The sequence below is a fragment of the Anoplophora glabripennis genome, unplaced genomic scaffold (genome assembly GCF_000390285.2).
Source record: "Anoplophora glabripennis isolate ALB-LARVAE unplaced genomic scaffold, Agla_2.0 scaffold41, whole genome shotgun sequence".
Classification (NCBI taxonomy): Eukaryota; Metazoa; Arthropoda; class Insecta; order Coleoptera; family Cerambycidae; genus Anoplophora; species Anoplophora glabripennis.
In genome coordinates, this window is record NW_019416901.1 from 902860 (window position 1) to 922027 (window position 19168).

The window sequence follows — 19168 nt, forward strand, 5'->3', positions numbered from 1 at the left end:
TGAAGGTTTGCAATAATTTGATCGATGGTCACGTCGAGCACATATTCTGAAGTCATTAATCCTGTTTGAATTTTTTTTTTGCCAACTTGGTAGCGAGCTTTCTTGTAGTGGAAATGTGTCGAAATAATAATTGCACAACTTTTCTACGCCTGTCAAAGTGAAACTGGCATTATTACTAGCGACATATTGTTCAAATGATGCCCAAATAAGTTCGATAGAGTTTAGGTCAGGGTAGTATTATGGTAGTCTCAGAATAGTATCACTTTCCCGTAAAATTTGATCGACTTCATATATTTTAATTGTTGGCATAATCATTTTTAAATATGTAATTCTACTTTTAACAACTCTCCAAATTATTTCAATTTTTAGTTAGGTTTTAGTTAATTCTATGAAGTTTTGAAATATTATTTAATAATTTCAAGACGACTTGTATCCGTTTTTCATTCAGTATAATTTGAAGAGAATATTTTTATTTTTCTTGTTTAAGAAGTTTTTCTTAATCCTCGTTATGCAATTCTTCATACCGCCTAATGATAAAAAAATATAGGTACAGAAAAGAAACAATCATAAATATCGACATCCAAAACAGCGCATGATTCAAGTCTTCGTCTTTTCAAAACAAGAAAAATGCACCGATCGTAAATAAAAAGATTATAAAACGTAATTATAAACAAACATCGATTTATAATCGCATGGCCCAAAGTTAATAAATAGACAGTTTACAAATAAGGTAAAACAACTAAACACGATATTTGAGTTTAAAAAGATTTATGTATAAATTATACCACGAATTATGTTGATAACTCTAAGCAAGCGTATAAACAAATGTTTAATGTCGCTTTCAATCCTCATTTTTGAAAACGGATAATGTAACACCTGAAAGTCGATAAAAACTTGGATGCTTTCGTTCAAATCAGGGAATGTCATGGTCAGATTGAATGCAATAAATTCGGATGAATTATTTGATTTCATTATAAAAAAAACGAATGCAAATCAAATAATACTGTACCGAAAACAAGACATAAATCATTATTATAGAAAATTTATTTATTAGAAATATGGAAATAAGGGTGCTTATAAATTTAAAATTGTATAAATATATAAAATACAGCACTATACACATTTGTATATTCTATATATGAAATTGTTGCGACTTTATTTATCTAGCAGCCGGATATTCGCATCTAGGATAAAAATAAAATAAAGCTACTTTAAATTATAGCCATTTCTTACATTCTTCAGTGAAAATTTTCAATATATCGTTAAAATAAATCCCCATTTCGTTTATAACACCTGAAAGTTCAGCGATATTGACGTAGGAGTTACGAACCATATGTCTACTATGTCTACCTCATCCGGTAACAATCCACATAAAATTATATTATGATAACAGATAACTATCGAGTTCTACGAAAGGGACTATTACCTCAATTACCGAACTAGGATATGTCCTAGTTCTCCAGGACTTACCCGAATTTTGGGGAAATAAATTCGACCTCATTTGGGCTCCATCCTCACAATATGAGCACACACGACCATATGTTTAACATATATGTGCATATATAGGGTGGTTCTTTAAAAAAACAAACCAAAGGAGACAATTGTATTGAACATTTTGAAATTACAGGAATAGGTTCTTTATTGAAACATAAGTATACCTTATTCCATCAACTTTTGCCTCAGAACACTTAGTTTTAAAAATACAAGACGCCTTTGAAAGAATTAATTTTTTTTTTTTTTTATATATCTCAGGAATTTTTAAACGAATTTGAAGTGGTTTTAAAAAATTATAGTACCATTGCAAACTCAAGTAAGTTAAGGCAAATAAACGAAGAATATTTACGGATATAGTTTATTTGTCCAGTTTGTATATGAATATTCTACCAATTAAAAGACGTCTCTTCATTTATCAGCTGTACAACTTCATTCAAATCCTAAATAGATTCCAAACTCCCGGTTCACACTGACGCAAAAAGTTTGAATTTTAACTAAAACCCATTATATAATTGGGGACCAAATAGCATTGTTTGCTAACGATAGTCAGGTTACCTCACATTCACAATGTCGAAAACGATGTTAACAGGACATGTTCGCTGCCTGTGTTCACGAACAACGTTAGCAAAGTTTGATTTTTCACTAACAATCGCTAATGTCAATTAATGTTTCCCATTTTCCAGTTTATGGAAATTTCTGGAATTTTGTTGGTATAGCTTTGACCAATATTTGACAAATGATGACATACTTTCGAATGTGTCGATGTTCACCATCCACGCGATACGGCATTTGCTCACGTTTGGCAATTATTTGGCAAGTGATGCGATCACCTATCTGGAGTCGGCTTGTTACTTGCTTTATTTGAAAATATAGAAAATCTAAATGTCATTTTTAGATTAATAACAAGCATACGCGGTGAGATACGACAAAAAAACATTTGCTTTTTCCTGAGACAAAAAATTATAAAACAAAGTGCTCTTATTTTTTGAGGAATTCGATCTTACAATTGCAGAACTCGAAATTTCTTATTTAAACTCAGAATCTCGAGTTCAAAGTCAGCCTTGAGAGTTTAAACTTGAAATTTCTAGGAAAGACTTAAAATTTGAATTTGGAGTTGAAATATCGAGATTGAATTTGAAGTTTCGAATTTGAAACACACGTTTTCAGTTAATGAAATAAACACGAAATTTCAAGTTCTAGCTTTAAGTTTGGCAATTGAAAAAAATCCTTGTTCAAGCTTGAAATTTCATGTATCAAACTCGAAATTTTAAATTAAATCTCGAAATTTTAAGTTCCAATTACATTTTTCAATTTCGTATTAGAAATTTCAAGGTGAATTTCCAAATTTTGAGTTTGGAACTCATGAAAACTAAGTGTACTAATTTCGAAAAATTTATTTCGAGTAGGAATATAAATTTCGAGTTCCTGACAAATAAATGGACTTTGCTTTATATTTCTTTGTCATAAAAAAAGTTAGCTATTATTGTTAGTTATTACTAAAGCTAGGCAAATATGCACGAAAAAATACAAAAAATATGCGCATATATATGCACTAATTATATACAATATTATATGCAAATAAATTTAAAAAATATGCAATAAAACACGTATAAAAATTTGTTTATTAATTGTTACATTACAAAGTCAACTAATCTGCCTAAAAGTATAATCCAAACTAGTTGTAAACACAATAAGCAATTAAATGTTACTCAAAATTTTCTGGAAAAACTATTGTCTTTTGTCCGTATTCATATGTTTATATACAGAAAAACTCTTGGTGATGAAAATTCGAAATATTTGAAATTATTCATGGTTTCGTGGTTGAACCAAGAGAGTTGCATGAACAAAATTTGGACAGGTCATAGCTAATACAATACGAAACATCGCCTTAATGTTAAAAATGCTGTCACCGCCGTTCTAGGTGGTGAAAATTCGAAATATCTCTCCACATCCACTCAGGTAGTAGGGGTGTATTGTTTAAACTGGTCAATCTTTCAGGATCTACATCTACATCAATAGAAGTATTACAATTTCCCGTTAAAACTTTATCCACCTCAGAGAGAAAAAGATATCCGCTATTTTTTCCGAGAACATTTTGAAGCTTTTCCCCAGTTTTACCCTTGACACTTTTAAAGGTTAATTCGGAGTCCTTTACTAATTTTTTGCTTTCTGAAAGTGGTAAGCTTGACGCTTCTAATTGTGTTAAGCTGCTGTTTAATTTGTGTATTTCTCAGAACTTCTTTGGCTTCCATCAGAGAATGGATCATCTTCTAATTCGGACATTAAGACCGTTATTTTATTACATTGTTAATCATTTAGTAATCTTTGAGCAGGAAGTTTCAAATTCGAAATCGAATTTACGCGTATTAAAGTTCGATTTTCGAAATGAACTCAACATTTCAAGTTTGTAGTAGAAATTAGTGCATAAGCGACAATAAAAGATATAGGTTACGGTTTCGTAGTATTATTATCGACGGAATATAAATAACATAGCCCCACAAAAAAAAGTATCGGATCTGGTATTCAGACCCATGTATTTCCATGTACTTTTTTCCGCTGATTCCGAATTTGCCTTCAGATTTGGCCCAACGGGTCTGAGTTTTCGGGAAAATTAAAAAAAAAACAGGTGAAAATTCACAACAAACGTCATTTACGATCGACGAAAGTTGTAAAAAGTCACAATATTCTACCAGCTCATTAGACGTATGATTTTTCACTCGTTTAATTCCAATTTATCATAATAGAGTCAGACAAGCTAGTCCAATTTCATTCAAAAACAGAAAATAGATCAAAATGCTTAAAACGCCATTTTCATGGCATAATTCGTGTTGCATAGTTCTGGATCCAGTCGTTCAGGCATGAATATGCATATTTATCCATCCACATGTACCACCTATAAAACCCACCCATCTATCCATCTACTTTTTGTGTTGAAAAATAACAGCCTAGAAGATTGAGAATGCAATAAAACTTGTAAAAAACCAAAACGATATCTACAAATCATTCTTATTTTTGTTGCACGCTTTCGTTTAGTCCCTCTATTTTTCGTTTCTCTTTTTAACAACCAACAAAAATCAGCCATCATGTGATCCCATCTTCCTTGACATCGCTATTCTATAACCTTCATATCCTGATGAGATCGTTCGCCTTGTTCCTCGCTATAATCTCTAAAATTTTCCGGAAACCAATCCAGATGTGAATGAAGAAAGTGCAACTTGTAGTTCATCAAACATCCCAGGTCTTGGAAGTCTTTTATCAATTAAAAAAAAATGAAAATCCATTTTTTTTCTCAAAACTGAGGTCTGTGCTTACCTATAAGGACCAAGACATATAATTTATAACCAATAATAGGTAAGTACACTTTTCGATTGTCGATTGTACCTGGGTGTAAGGAATTATTTTAACCTGAAAAGGATAGAGAAAAACATTTTAATAATAAAACATAAACTAAAACCATAATGTGCTTAAATAATAGAAATTGTTTTTACAAAAGGTGTTCAAATAAGTTGCCTTATACTTCAAGACAAAAATTATCAAGATTCAACATGGACGCATGAACACTTTGTACCACCTCTTGGTCTATTAACGCGACAGCAGCGTATATACGGACTATGAATCTTTTCTTATAAATAACCCCAAAAGAAAAATCTAGGGGATTCAGATCTGGTGATCTAGGAGGCCATGGTCCACCTCTTCCAGTCCATCTGTCCCGGAAGTTTTGATTCAGATAACTAAATTTTATATTCGTAAACCATAATGTGATGGAGCTCCATCATGTTGAAACCAATAATTTAGTCCAACTGCTAACGGAACGTCATCCAGCAATGACAATTGTAAGTTTTCATTTAAAAACATACAGTTACAGCAAATACAGCTTTGAACTACATAAATATTCAATAACCCAACCCAAATGCTTATTTTTAGTTTTTTTAATAATTTTTTGAATAACTCGACAAAGAAAAATAATCCAATTTTCCACTCTTGATGTACATGGGTGTGAATACCAGATCCGATACTTTCTTTTTGTGGGGCTGTGTAATTTTTTCATTACACAGAAATTCGGTTTCCAGTTGTGGCAAAAAAAAACGCAAATAAATCTGGCATCCGAAACCGCTTGATTGGTGGTCAAAAACTATAAATTCTCGATCTTCACCTGTAGCTCTTAGAGTAATAGTCCTATTGCAGCGAAATAGGGTATTTTATACCCTAGAACAAGGGTCGGCAACTGGCGGACCGCGGTCCAGGTCCGGACCGCGGAAGGTAAAATACTGGACCGCCAAAAATTTTTTGAAAGTATAAATTACTCAAATAAATTATTTAAAAAATGTTTTTTACGTTTAAGTTCCAATCTTATCATTTTTTCTAGTATTTTACAATTGTGTGAGTGTTTTGAGTTCTTAATTAGTAAGCAGATTAAATTTGAGTCCAAATTAAAATAAAAAAAATAAGAAATAAAAATTTTTTTCTGGACCTGGAGGTAATAATGTTACACTATATTCTAGATTTCAACCACTTTTATGGGGTTGAAATTCATAAAATTGAAACGACTGTTGAAATGGAATGTATGTAATGTATTCTATTTTGATCTAAACAAGGCAGTTATATATTATAGCTCTCATAATGACTATAAAAACACATTACAGTGAGTAAAAAATTTGGACAAAAACTCGAGAGCCTAATTTTTATACTTAACTATATTTTATTTATATTTTAACCATCTATTTTAATTACATTATAATCACAATATAAAATAATTATATTTTTCAATTTTCATCTTCTTCTCCCTCGTCCTGTTCCTCCTGTTTTTCCTCATTTTGTTCACTTTCATCAGTTTCGTATTCTTCACCTTCTTCAAACTCTTCCTCTAAGTTACTTTCCTGTTCATCTATGAATTCGTCGTCTTTATCTTTCTCCTCTGCGTCCGACATAATTACCAAAGGCAACATTTCCTCATCAATATACGCTTGCTTCAGTGAGCAATTTGGCTGCATCTACATTTCCACTTTCTCATAGGTAGCCTTATGATAATTTTTCTGTAGATGTTTGTTCACGAATCTCCTGTGTTTTTCTACGTTTAATAACGACAGAACAATCTTCGAAATCCTTAGATGAACGACCACCCTTTCCTGATGTAGACGCTTTACGAGCATCCTGCAGGCAGCGAACAACAAATTTCGGAAAATTTATTACTTCATTCAACCAATATTCGAATTTACTTAAAAACTGTTCGTTTTTTCGATTTACTTTTCTCCATCTTGCAGAATAAAGCGCAAAAATGCTTTTCCTGTATATGGGATAAGGGTTTTCGTTGAATTTTCATCAAAATTTATGTGAAATGCTCTTTTAAAAAGTCAAGCACACGTTTTTTTCACACTTCGAATGATTCGCGTGAAAATTCCATCATTATTTGATGTAATTTCGGGCATGTTATTGGTTCATCAGTCACTGTAATAAAAGATAATAATAAACAAAGAAAAACAGTGCAAATAACATATAACAATACAGAACAAACAAAAACAGAACGGAAAAATCACTGGAGCACACTAAATACTGTCTGGCACAAAAGCGGGTGAATAACTGAAGTAAATTGTACGCGCCGTACAAATATCTGCAGACAAATTAAGTGTAATTATGTTCCCAGGTATCCTAGCATAAATTTGAGAGGTATATAGTCTCTTATAGCACTAAATCAGATAACGACCTAAATTAGAAAATTCGCCGAAAATTATCTGCTGCATATAATCAGCAAAAAACCATTAAGGTTTAATTCAATAATTACCTAAGGTACATGAAAAGAATAACAAAAGACCATACTTTTGAGCCCTGTATAGTGTAAATAAATATATAAAGGCCTAAATGTTGTACAAGCTGTCAAACATTGCGTTTTTTTCAAGAGACAAAACGTAATAATAATTCGCATTATTTTTAACAGATTTAACCGTTTATAACTTCTATATGGAAGCTTAAATCGACCCAATATTTTCTGAAAAATTAGTTCAGTATTAGGGGTGTCTACAGTGTAAATTTTAGCGTTAAAGAAAAAAGTGAAAAGTTTAGGTTTCGATCGGGTTTTAAGGATTTTTGACCACTGTGGTCGGGGGTTTAGCGGCCGAACTACGTAGAGACACCCACCCGACGCGACCCGCAGCCCCGTGACGAAGTGCATCAACAAGTAAGGCTCGAAATAAACACGGAGATCTGGCCACCCACCACCGGATTATGAAATGCTACATAAAAAGCCTCGGTTTTCAATATTTTACGGCGGATCCCCGGCCCACCGCGCTCGACTCCGTCGACGACCTGCTAGATTCCAACTACAGAGTTAACCATGACGACGCCGTGACGTAGCCACCGCGAGGGCGTCCAACGTGGGCTCAAGAAATTCTCCAACCGACACACATGTCCGACCAATTTCATTCATGTTCGGCGCGCGGGCCGCGAATAGTGCACGTCGAGGGGTTTTCTGTCAAGTTTTTTGGAGCTGTCGCGTCGCCGGAGATCCGTCGCTCGCGCTGTATCTGTCGCACGAGCTTTGTCCCCGCGGCGCCCAGGACTTTTGACAAACGAAGAAAGTTAAACGGTGACGTCACGGCGACATAACCTCAAACGTAATTTCGCTTTCGCGGCGTCTATCCGGGTCTAACTATCCGCGAGATGCGAAGTGGTGTGTTTCGGCCGTGTCGGAAGGATTTAGGGGTGGCAGAGAGGCAACTGTGAGACTGTGATGGTGCTTTAGAGGGAGGAAAATCAGCTATTGTCTAGGTACATACCAAACGCAGGTTATATTACCCTTCAAATATTTCATAAGTACGTATTTTCTACTCCCAACAACAGCTATTACTTAAATAACAGGTGGTTGACTAAAGTCCTAGTAGTGCAAAATCAAAACGAAATTATAAACAAATTCCTGAATGGCATGTTTCGCAATTGGCCTTGATTTCATTATCAATAAAGTGCCAACTATAAAGGACGACTAGTAATTCAAATTGCGCATTTTGAGACAGAGACTAAAGATCATTTGGAAAATGTCCATCGCGGATATTTAGAAAAAATGTTCTCGTTGATGCATTTTGATGTATAAATTATTGTTTTCAATAACTGCGTAGTTACCTACCTGCGGAAAAAAATTCGATGGTCCAGATAACAGCCGATAAAATTCAGTTCGGGTAAATGTGCAAGCTTTTCCTCGGCATTTGTAAGACATTTTGTTGGTGCTATAATATATTTTAATAATAAACTATTGTTTAACTCCTATACTACAGACTACAGGTATCTGTTCATGTCTCCATGACCTTTTGAATATACAATTTTTTCTGGTTTAGTATAAGTTTAGAAATCAGGTCTTTCTGGACTAATAAAATATAAATATACAAAATTGTAATAGCTATCCTGAAATTAAAAAAAAAGGTTAAATGTTTTTTAATTTTCATCAAACGCTGCTTCAAAAATCAGTGAATACATTTTTGTCAATTTAAAATAAACTGGCTATTCAACTTGCAACGATCGTTCTGTAGCAACATTTATTTTAAAATGGTAATAAGTACATTCAAATAATAAAAAGTGAAAAAGTTTACTAATTTGTTAAAGACGATTAGAAATAACCCAAAAATTAAAAATTTACGGATTAAACGTGAGATAAGAAACTAGCAAATGACTTCTTTAACCTTTAAATAATAATCTTTAACATAATTTGTGAAGTAATTTATAATTCGCATAGCGTACATTTTTGCAGAAAATAACAAGGAAAACTATATAAATAAAAATAAAAAATACAATAATTGTTACTTTTCTTCGCCTACTGAACTCAAAGTTTTAAATCCGTGACACCGCTATACAAACCGAAACGTACATACATGCAAATAATGCCATTTTTCTCAAGAATGGCTTTCTGTAGGCGATTTTCTCAAGAGACAATATATTTTTTTAATAAAATGGCCTTTTCAATGTTGCCCGCTTTAAAAAAATACGACTACTGTAAAAGTTTTGACCGCTAAAAGGGAGAGGTAACCAGAGAAAACTATCTCCCAGTATATCGATTTGACTAAAGCTTTAAGAAATAATACGCCATAATAGTCCTAATAAATGTGCCAAATTTTAAGGCGATCAGCAAAAGCGTTATGAAGTTATTAATTAAATTAGTGTGACAACTTTGAAGGCTTGTAACTCAAAAACCAAAAATTTTTTATTTAACTTTTTTTTTCGTATTTATCGTCGTGAATCAAACGTCAAACGTTGTCGGTGAAATTTGCGGACACCCTTCATAGATATCTTCTAGATAATCATATCATCTAAAATAGTCATTATTAAAATATCTTTTACATTCTAGTATCTTTGTTCATTTTTAAATAAAAGTGAAATTATTACTTAGTGGTAGTAGTAGTTGCTAAAATTGCCGTAACTGATTCATCAATTCCAAAGACAGATTTGCAAACGATTACATGCCATTTCTCAATATATTTTAATATCAGCCCTGATACAATATCTGCGTCTTAATAGAGGAATAATTTTGAGCAATGTATGTCATTGTATCTTCTTTAAAAAATAATATAATCTGAAGGTTTCCCAATTTAGAAAAAAATTTATACAGGACTAAAGGCTTAAAGACAGGCTAAAAAAATTGCGTCATATTTTTGACATAGTTCTCCTGCTTCATATCATATTTGGTCCGCTATCCAGAAACTTGTAGATACTCTTTACAAAATAGGTTTTTGATGTAGTTTGTATTGGACCAATTTTGGATCATTTCAACTGTCTCATTATCATCCATAATTCATAATATTCTGTGAAGGGTACAAGATAGCGCCATTTCCGACTGTATTGTAGATATTGAACATATCTCAAAAAATTATGTGCTCTTCCTGGGGCATAGAACATGAATATTTTAGGCACAAAGTATGAGATGACTTTCAAACTAATAATAGTTTTTTATTTTTTGGTTAGCAATGATGCACCTGCAGATAAAAAGAATATTTACAAAACTAGAAATTTCCATATAAAAAACGTAATAGAAGAAACGCACAGTTAATTCACACCAAAAAGTTTTATTGAAAATACATATACGCAAAGTGAAGTGATGGTTTAGAAGTGTTATAGAGCAGATATGCTGTCATAAAAAATATTATTTAAACACTCTTGTAACAACGCTAAACAATGCCTGCTATTTAGTTACCTCTCTTGGCATTTTTCGCTTTAAATATATTCTTAACGTTTTTTAATAATATATTTTATTATTAGTCTGTTATACTTTTAATTTATTCTAAAGGTATTGAACTAATTCAAATAAGGTTTAGATTTTCGGAAAAGAAGCCTGAAATCACTCACAATTTTTTATTAACAAAATTTGACTACCAGTTTCGGAGTCTACAAACTGCACCCTATCTTCAGGTCAGTTCACGTCATTTACGTTTTATTTTGTAGCCTTAAAACTGACCGGAAGATGAATTAGACTTGTATACCCTGAAGCTAGAAGTTAAATTTTGTTAATAAAAAGAATTGTGTGAGAGAGAAAAAATAAAAAAACTGTCAATGAAAGAGTAATAGATGTAAACATCTTGTATTCCTGTTATACTAACATCACCTTTAACAAAAACCAACACCAAGGTTAAGAAACTGATTACAGCGGTGGTGTAATTTGTAAACCTATCGTTATCATCATCTAAATCATGAAAGGTCTAACTATTTATCCTTCCCCCAGGTAGTGCCGACGAAGGAGACTTACTCAAAGGGTGCGCGAGTGCGTTATGGCAAACGATCTCCTCGTTTGCCTAGTTACCTCCCAAAATGTTAACGCTAACAATGAGAAGAGAAGATAGACCTCCTAGAGTGCCAGTTACGAGCGCTAGTGATGAGTTTGTGGATATTTTACAAGTGCAACAGTTGCTGCTAAATGAGAACCGACGGGAAGCTCCGCCGCCGACACCGGGAAGCTCCCATCAGCCCCCCGGCAGGGGGCTGGAGGGCTTCGGCGCCCCCGGGTACTACTATGGGGGCTACCAGCCTCCCCCGCAACCGTCGACGTCGGCCGCCAGCGTGGACGACCTTGTGGCCATGTGGTTCGCGGGACCTTCGACTTCAGGTGAGGGTTTTTTTCATTCATTTCAATAATGTCATTATTTGTAAACCAACATATTCCTTTCTTTTTATTGCAAAACCGCGTGTGTCAAAATTGGACCCTGAAGAGGCAAGACTTTTATTATTTGTTAATTTTTTCAAGCTTTCAAGTTTTATGATCTAATTCGACTGAAGTATAACACCTGTAAGAGTTAGAGGACAAGCAGAAATTTCTTATCTTCAGGACCCAATTGTAGGGTGGCCAAACGAAAACGAAACAGAGCCATTTTCAGGAACTGCGTCAAGATTGTAGAAAAACGCTCAGACCCGTCGATTTTAGATTAAAGGGGGACTTTCTTTGCTGGTATTTTTGACTCCGCCACTTTCACCCCCAAGCAAGGGTAAGCACCACCCCAAAATATTTAAATGGCATTGGGGGTTGAGTAATATTTCTTTTGAAAGCTCTTACAATTCTCTTTACAACAGACTTTAAATTTTATAATTCCGCCCAATACTTATTAAGAATTTTGATTTTAAAGTTGAAACTTATGTACAAACAATTAGTAACGGTAAAAATGTCAGTCATTCGAGTTAAGTACGCCAATGGTATAAATTTAGTATTTCTTGCGTTACATTGGTTTTTGGCGATTTGTTATCACTTTCGTAAAAAAAACACAATTGTAAAAAACAGAAATGAATGCTATACACACACAATGAACGTAAAATTAGTGGATTCCAAATTATTTTCTAGTATTATTTGGAAGCGTTGGTTGGTAGTTTATTTAATTGTGTTTTTGAAAATTAAACACTATGGTTTATTCCATTGCGGAAAGGGTAGATATCATTTCGCTTTACTTTATGAACAATAAATGTGCGAATAGAACAGCTCAGCTATTTAATGAACAACATCAAGATCGACATGTCAGGAGGAAGTATGTTCTAGAGTTAGTAAAAAAATTTCAAGAGACAGGGAACGTAGCCAATAAAAAACGAGAAATTGAAAAACCTATAGTTAATGAAGCTAGTGAAGTTGCAGTTTTGGGACAAGTTCATCTTGATCCTACATTAAGTACGAGGCAGCTGGCATCTGTGTCTGGGATCAATCGAACTAGCATACAAACCATTTTGAAGAAGAATAAATTCCATCCATACAAAATACATTTAGTCCAGGAACTTCATGAGGATGATTATGACCGCCGTTTGCAATTTTGCGAAATAATGAGTGAGCGAGCAGGGAACGATCCACAGTTCCTTTTTAACATCTGTTTTTCTGATGAATGCAGTTTTTTCTTGAACGGGACGGTAAATCGTCACAATTGCCGCTATTGGTCCGATTCAAACCCAAGAGTTTTTCACGAGGTGCATACACAGCAACCGGAAAAATTAAATGTATGGGCTGGAATTTTCGGTGACCGGCTGGTGGGTCCTTTTTTTCTACCTGGTAATTTGACTGGCCAAATGTATTTGCAATCACTGGAAGACGCTATTGACCCTGCCTTGACTGATATTATTGAAAATGTTCCAGAGTGTGATGAAGATCATTTGATTTTTCAACAGGACGATACTCTTCCGCATTATGCGTTAATTGTCCGTCAGTATTTGGACCAACGTTTTCTACGGAATTAGACTAGGAGAAGAGGCAGCATTGAGTGCCCTCCACGATCACAGGATTTATCGCCCCTTGATTTTTTTTTGTGGGGATACCTAAAAATTAAAATTTATAAAACACGGCCAGCGTCGCTGGAAGATTTGCGTCAAAGAATCGTCGACGAATGCCGTCAAATCACTCCGGAAATGCTTTGGAATGTACGCGAACGTTTCGAACAAAATCATTATTCTTGTATGGAAACGGGCAGTTTGAACAATTAATCAACTAAGTAGTAAGTAAGCAACTAAACATAATTTAAATTTTTAAATGTAAATTTTTTTCAAAGTATTGGGCGGAATTATAAAATTTAAAGTCTGTTATATAAGAACTTTCAAAAGAAATGTTACTCAACCCCCAATGCCTATTAAATATTTTGGGATGATGCTTACCCTTGCTTGGGAGTGAAAGTGGAGGAGTCAAAAATACCAGCAAAGAATGTCCCCCTTTAATCTAAAATCGACGGGTCTGAGCGTTTTTCTACAATCTTGACGCAGTTCCTGAAAACGGCTCTGTTTCGTTTTCATTTGGCCACCCTATATATTGTATATTTATACAATTTGTTTCAACAATGAATGATAAAAATACATTTTTCTCTAAAAAAAATAGTTATGAAACAAGCGAATTTATAGCAAAAAAACAACTTTCTCATTAACGAAAGACGCCAATGTTTGCTGCTACTTGCACTCTCAGGGATAATAGATGCATACGTGGTGATAGAGACTGCCAAGATAGCTCGACATTAAATTTAAACAATAAATCGCCATTTATCCTCAAAAACCAACTACTAGTTCACCTGCAAATAGGCCCAACTGACCGAAAGTTTAGTAAGAAAATATAAACCAGCCTGTATACCCAGTTTGTCCATGGTATTTTGCGCGAGCTCGTGAGCTGTTATAGTGCAATAATTTATCGATAATTACGTGGCCGCACCAAACGGTAGCTCAAATAAACGTAACGATCTGTCGCTATGTTCTCACGCACAATCTACGCCCGTTTGTGGTTAATAACAACAATCAATAAACTTCAGAGCGTCGCCAAAAATTATCTCTATCCTCTTCGTGGAAATATAATTATCTAAACTAAACTGGAGGATATTAAATTGACAGCGCACATCCGGATACGAAGTGGTGTTAACAAAACGTACTGACTTCCACAGCAATAAGAGAACTTGGTACAAATATCGAAAGAGGTTATTCCTTAATAGCGTTTTGGTAATTTTTCACCGATAAATTGTCGAAAAATTGATCGTCGCATTCGCTACAATTAAAGTTGACTTTAGCGCTTCCAATTTTTGGGACAAAAATCGATAATTATAACAGCAAACCACGATTTACTAATGTAGCAGCCTCTGGCAAAAAGATATAGGATCCTTCAAAAAAAATAATAATTGTGTTTTTTGAAAACCTGTAATTTTTTAGTACACTAGGATAACTTGATCTAAATCGATTTATTCTCATTCAAGAAAAATATAGTTGAAGTATAGCCTACTATTTCTTAACACCCAGTAGAACTTTGGGCAGTGAATTGCGTTTTTCTCAAAAACGATGTGCTTTTCGTGATTTTTATAAAGGTAACTTTTTCGTGTAAGATGAAATATTACATACTAATAAAAACCTTATTAGCACCTTTAAAAACTTCGATTCTTAAAAATCGCCTTTGTGAAATGTGATCATAACAAAAAGAATTTTATCCTTTACATTTTATCACACTCTAAGTCTGTACATATTTTTTATATGCACCCTGTATATAAACAGTTTATCAAATATTTTAAATAAAAACAAAAGCTGTGACAAAAATAATTTACAGAATTCGCCATCTGATACATCTGACACATTTCGAATGAGCGTAATTTTTATGGATAATATGGAATATGGATAATAAAGCACTTAATCCCTGGTTTATAAAGGAATTTATTTATGTAGTTTCACAAACACTGTGGCGTGTATTTTAAAAAAGTGCCTGTGGAATATAATTTAGTGGAAAAAAGTTCAACCTACACAACTTAATCTAGATCACTCCCGATCGGACCGCCCCCGCGCCCAGCGATCGTGACCTGATATTTTAAGAGCCCCCTCAAAAAATCAGCTCAAAAAAATATTTTTTAGAGGTCTCTCAAGATTTTTTTAAATTTCCAAACTCGTCAAAAATTGATTTTTTTTTTTAATTTTTTTTCTCGTTATTTTCTAAGTTGAAAAAATCTCGATTCTGAAAATTTCAAATCGATATTTTGATTTCTAAAGGTCACTCATAATTATTTTAACTTTAAAAGTAGTGTACCTACAATGTTTTCGAACGACCTCTAAAAATAAATATCAACGAACTAATAATTTTTTCTATTGAATTTGATGAACAAAAGAATAGAAATAAATCACGGGACACTTAAAAAATTTCTCGAGGTAAAATTTACTACCGCACTGAGTATCAAATATTTATAATTTTTTAAAATTTAAGTGTCTCGTGATTTATTTCTATTCTTTTGTTCATGAAATTTAATGAAAAAAAATTATTAGTTCGTTGATTTTTATTTTCTAGAGGTCGCTCGAAAAGATAGGTACACTACTTTGAAAGTTAAAATAATTATGAGTGACCTTTAGAAAATGATAAAATAACGAGCAAAAATAAAAAAATAAAAAAAAAACAATTTTTGACGATTTTGGAAATTTTAAAAAATCTTGAGCGACCTCTAAAAAATTTTTTTTGAGCTGATTTTTTGAGGGGGCTCTTAAAACATGACCAACTAACATATTTTCACAAGAGGCACGAAAAAAAAAATATTCGTTTTTTTTTTTGGGCCACCCTAATACACATATTTTCCTAACATCTAACGTTCCACTACCTATTCCTTAAACATTTCCAATGATAAAAGTTGTTGACCTAAAACGTTTAAAGGAGTTTGAACGAAACTAAAAAAATCTAATTTTTTAAAGAAACTTGATCAGTTTAGACTGAGACATGTCTATCTCTAATAATAAGAGAGATATAGCGAACGAATTTAAAAAGCCTATTGTTAGCCATACTGAAATGTATCGTTCAATTGTTGGCAGGAGAGGGGGGGGGGAGACCAATATAACTTGGACACTTTCCCGATCATTTAACCAAGAATTGATAAACCACATCATTGCTCAGGAAATGTTTTCAAAGTAATTCAGGTTTTCCAGTAAAACTTTTCTATTTCCTTAACAGTTGTTGTGTAATTAGATAAAAAATGTTTTTGCGTACACAATTTTCTGTTATTTTAGTATTATGAAGAATAAAAAATGCCTTTTTTTTCATACTAGCAAATACAAACTCATTTATATTAAGAATTTATGTAGAGATTAAAAGATAATGCATGGTTGGGCTGTATCTTTGGCCTTTGACGAATCAATTAAAGTGGAGTCGTTCTCAAATTGTTAGTATAAGTGGCAACATCTCATTTTATTCGTTCAGGATGCCTACTTACAGGATAAGCCCAAAACTGGTGGTGATGAAAATTAATGAAGACATTCTAAGTAAATCAATAGAAAGACTTGCGAACAAAAACCAAAAACCGATAAATATTGATCTATTTTTTTTAGTAACGTTCTTGTTTTAGCGAAATAACGAGGACCCTAGAACATAATAAATAACCACTCGTTAATATTCAGATGTTAGATAAGTTCGAGATTGGAGGAGATGATCCATTAATTTTTGAGAGATATCCCCGTGACAACTTACCACATATCTGCTTATTACAACAGGTTTGCCACTATAGTGCGATCTAGTAATTAGAATACAAACCTGTTCGCTTTATCGACGAGCAAAAACAAATGCTAATTGTGCACATTTAGATAACTCGAAAGAATACATTCGCAAAAATCTACTTATAAGGCAACGTGGAAAATTAATTATAAAACATAAAGCGTTTATCAAATAACAGCGAAAATGCGTATATCCAGATTTAATTTAATATTATATTTTACGATGTTATAGAAATGAATAACAATTGAATTAAATAAGCAAGGCCGAGATTTATATTTCAATAACGACGTTATCCAGGCCGATTTTCGCGAACCTCGCGGATAATATCTGCTAACTTACCTACGATGACTAAACCACGTTGATAAAATTAAGGATAGTTACACTACTATTTTTAACCAAAGACCCGAAAGGTCAATTGCAGTTAGAGCCCCGGTTAAATCGTAAACATGCCGAACTCAAGAATCTAGTTGTCGGATTCGTGCGATGCAGTTGTTAATTTTCTTTTAATTGGCCAGAATTATTTTTGTAGAATCGGACAATACCTAATTTGGAGACTATAATTGTCTCAATTATTGAACTAACATAAAACAAGAGATATACTGGCGATTAGAATTTAGCATCTGAACGAAAAATAATAAATTGAAGGTGACCTTGAACATTATTAGGGTTCAAGCGTGGTGACCTTGATCCCCTATGAAGGTGCAATCGCTTAAAGAGGGTGCCAAAGTAGTTTTTATTTTTTTTCTGAAACACCTACTAAAAAAGTCATAGAAATGAAATTATGTAGACGCTTTGTGCTATCGAGTAGACACTCAGTAAACATCTTGTTGATTGTCCCCTACGGTTGTAAGGGGTAGAAAAAGCCACCCCTAAGATTTGTTTCATAGGTAACTCTTTTTTTATTACTATCTTACCATTTAAAAACTCATTTCAGATAGCCTGATTCATTCTAAATAAAAAAGGTATATTGCAATTTTTCCGTAAAATTAACTATTTCTGAGCAAAAAATATTTAAAATCAATTACATGGCATGACTGACAGGCTAGAAATATCGTACTGTAATTTATCTATTGAAATGTAATGGCAACTTAATTGTTACAATTAATGCAATTTTATTAAATATATGGAAAACAAAGTAAGTTTAGGGTTTTTTTTTTTTGATGAAGAAAATATGGATTATTGCTACTAAAAAACATATATAACTTAAAAAAATGAATGAAAATTGAAAAATTACACGTTACATTCATTTTCAGCAAAAACGACAAATTTAAATATTTTGTATAATCGCAGCGTTTTGCAACTATTAGGGTTTCTTTAGGACACTTAGTTTTCCATTATTTGTAAAGATATGCCAAGTTATTCAAATATCCATTAGCATATAATGCATTATATACAGTGTGTTACAGAACGTTGTTCAGAGAATTCTAGAGCAGATTCTACATCCAAAAATACGAAAAAAAATCCTATAAACGTAAGTCCGCTAATGCTCCTTTCTCGAAATAGTGTTAAAAAAATATAAAAACGTTTTTTATTGATAATTTCTAAATTTTCGATTGGGAATCGTTTAAATTTTGGTCGATACATTTATGATACGTAGGTACCTTACCTATATTAGTACCTTAATTAGCATAGTATTTTTAGTAGGTAGGTAATGACTTCATAGAGAGATTAGCATGATTTTTAAAAATCTTTAATAGCTCGAAACCCGCTCGCTAAATGACCAATGTGCAAGGGGGTCTTTTTGCTCTAAAATAAATGGAGTTCCTAAATATAAAGTAAAAACCAGTAGAAAAATCAGTGGCATAGATTTTCCGGTCAAAAATCAATAGGTACCCCCCCATATCTACGCCCCTCATGGGTCTGAAATACAATCGATTATACCAAATTATAACCCACATATCATAAATGCATTGTCTCAAATTTAAACGATTTTCAATGAAAAATTTAGAAATTATCAATGAAAAACATATTTTTTATAATATTTTTTTGACCCTCTATTTCGAAAACGAAATATTTGAGGACCTAGGTTTATAGGATTTTCTCGTATTTTTGGATATAGATTCTGCTCTAGGATTCTCTGAACAACATTTTGGAACACCCTGTCTATATTAGATATACCTATGCATTATAATTATGCAAGTTTTTACCTTTTTTCCAACCAACATTTTCACTTCGAAAATTTTTTTATATAAAAAACAAATAAGACTTGTAGAGAATATTTTGCAGTTTTCAAAACCCTACTTGGATTTTTTGCAT

General features: G+C 33.0%; 1 protein-coding gene across 2 annotated transcripts in view; it reads left to right on the top strand.

Moving 5' to 3' along the window:
• Positions 1-7976: 7976 nt before the first annotated feature.
• LOC108917246 (early growth response protein 1-B) overlaps positions 7977-19168 on the top strand; it is a 33092-nt gene continuing 21900 nt past the window's right edge. For both annotated transcript variants that reach the window (XM_018723752.2, XM_023455656.1), the window contains exons 1-2: positions 7977-8256; positions 11189-11569. In XM_018723752.2, coding sequence (XP_018579268.2) covers positions 11275-11569 — 295 coding nt within the window. In that variant the 5' untranslated portion in view covers positions 7977-8256; positions 11189-11274. The remainder of the gene's footprint in view (positions 8257-11188; positions 11570-19168) is intronic.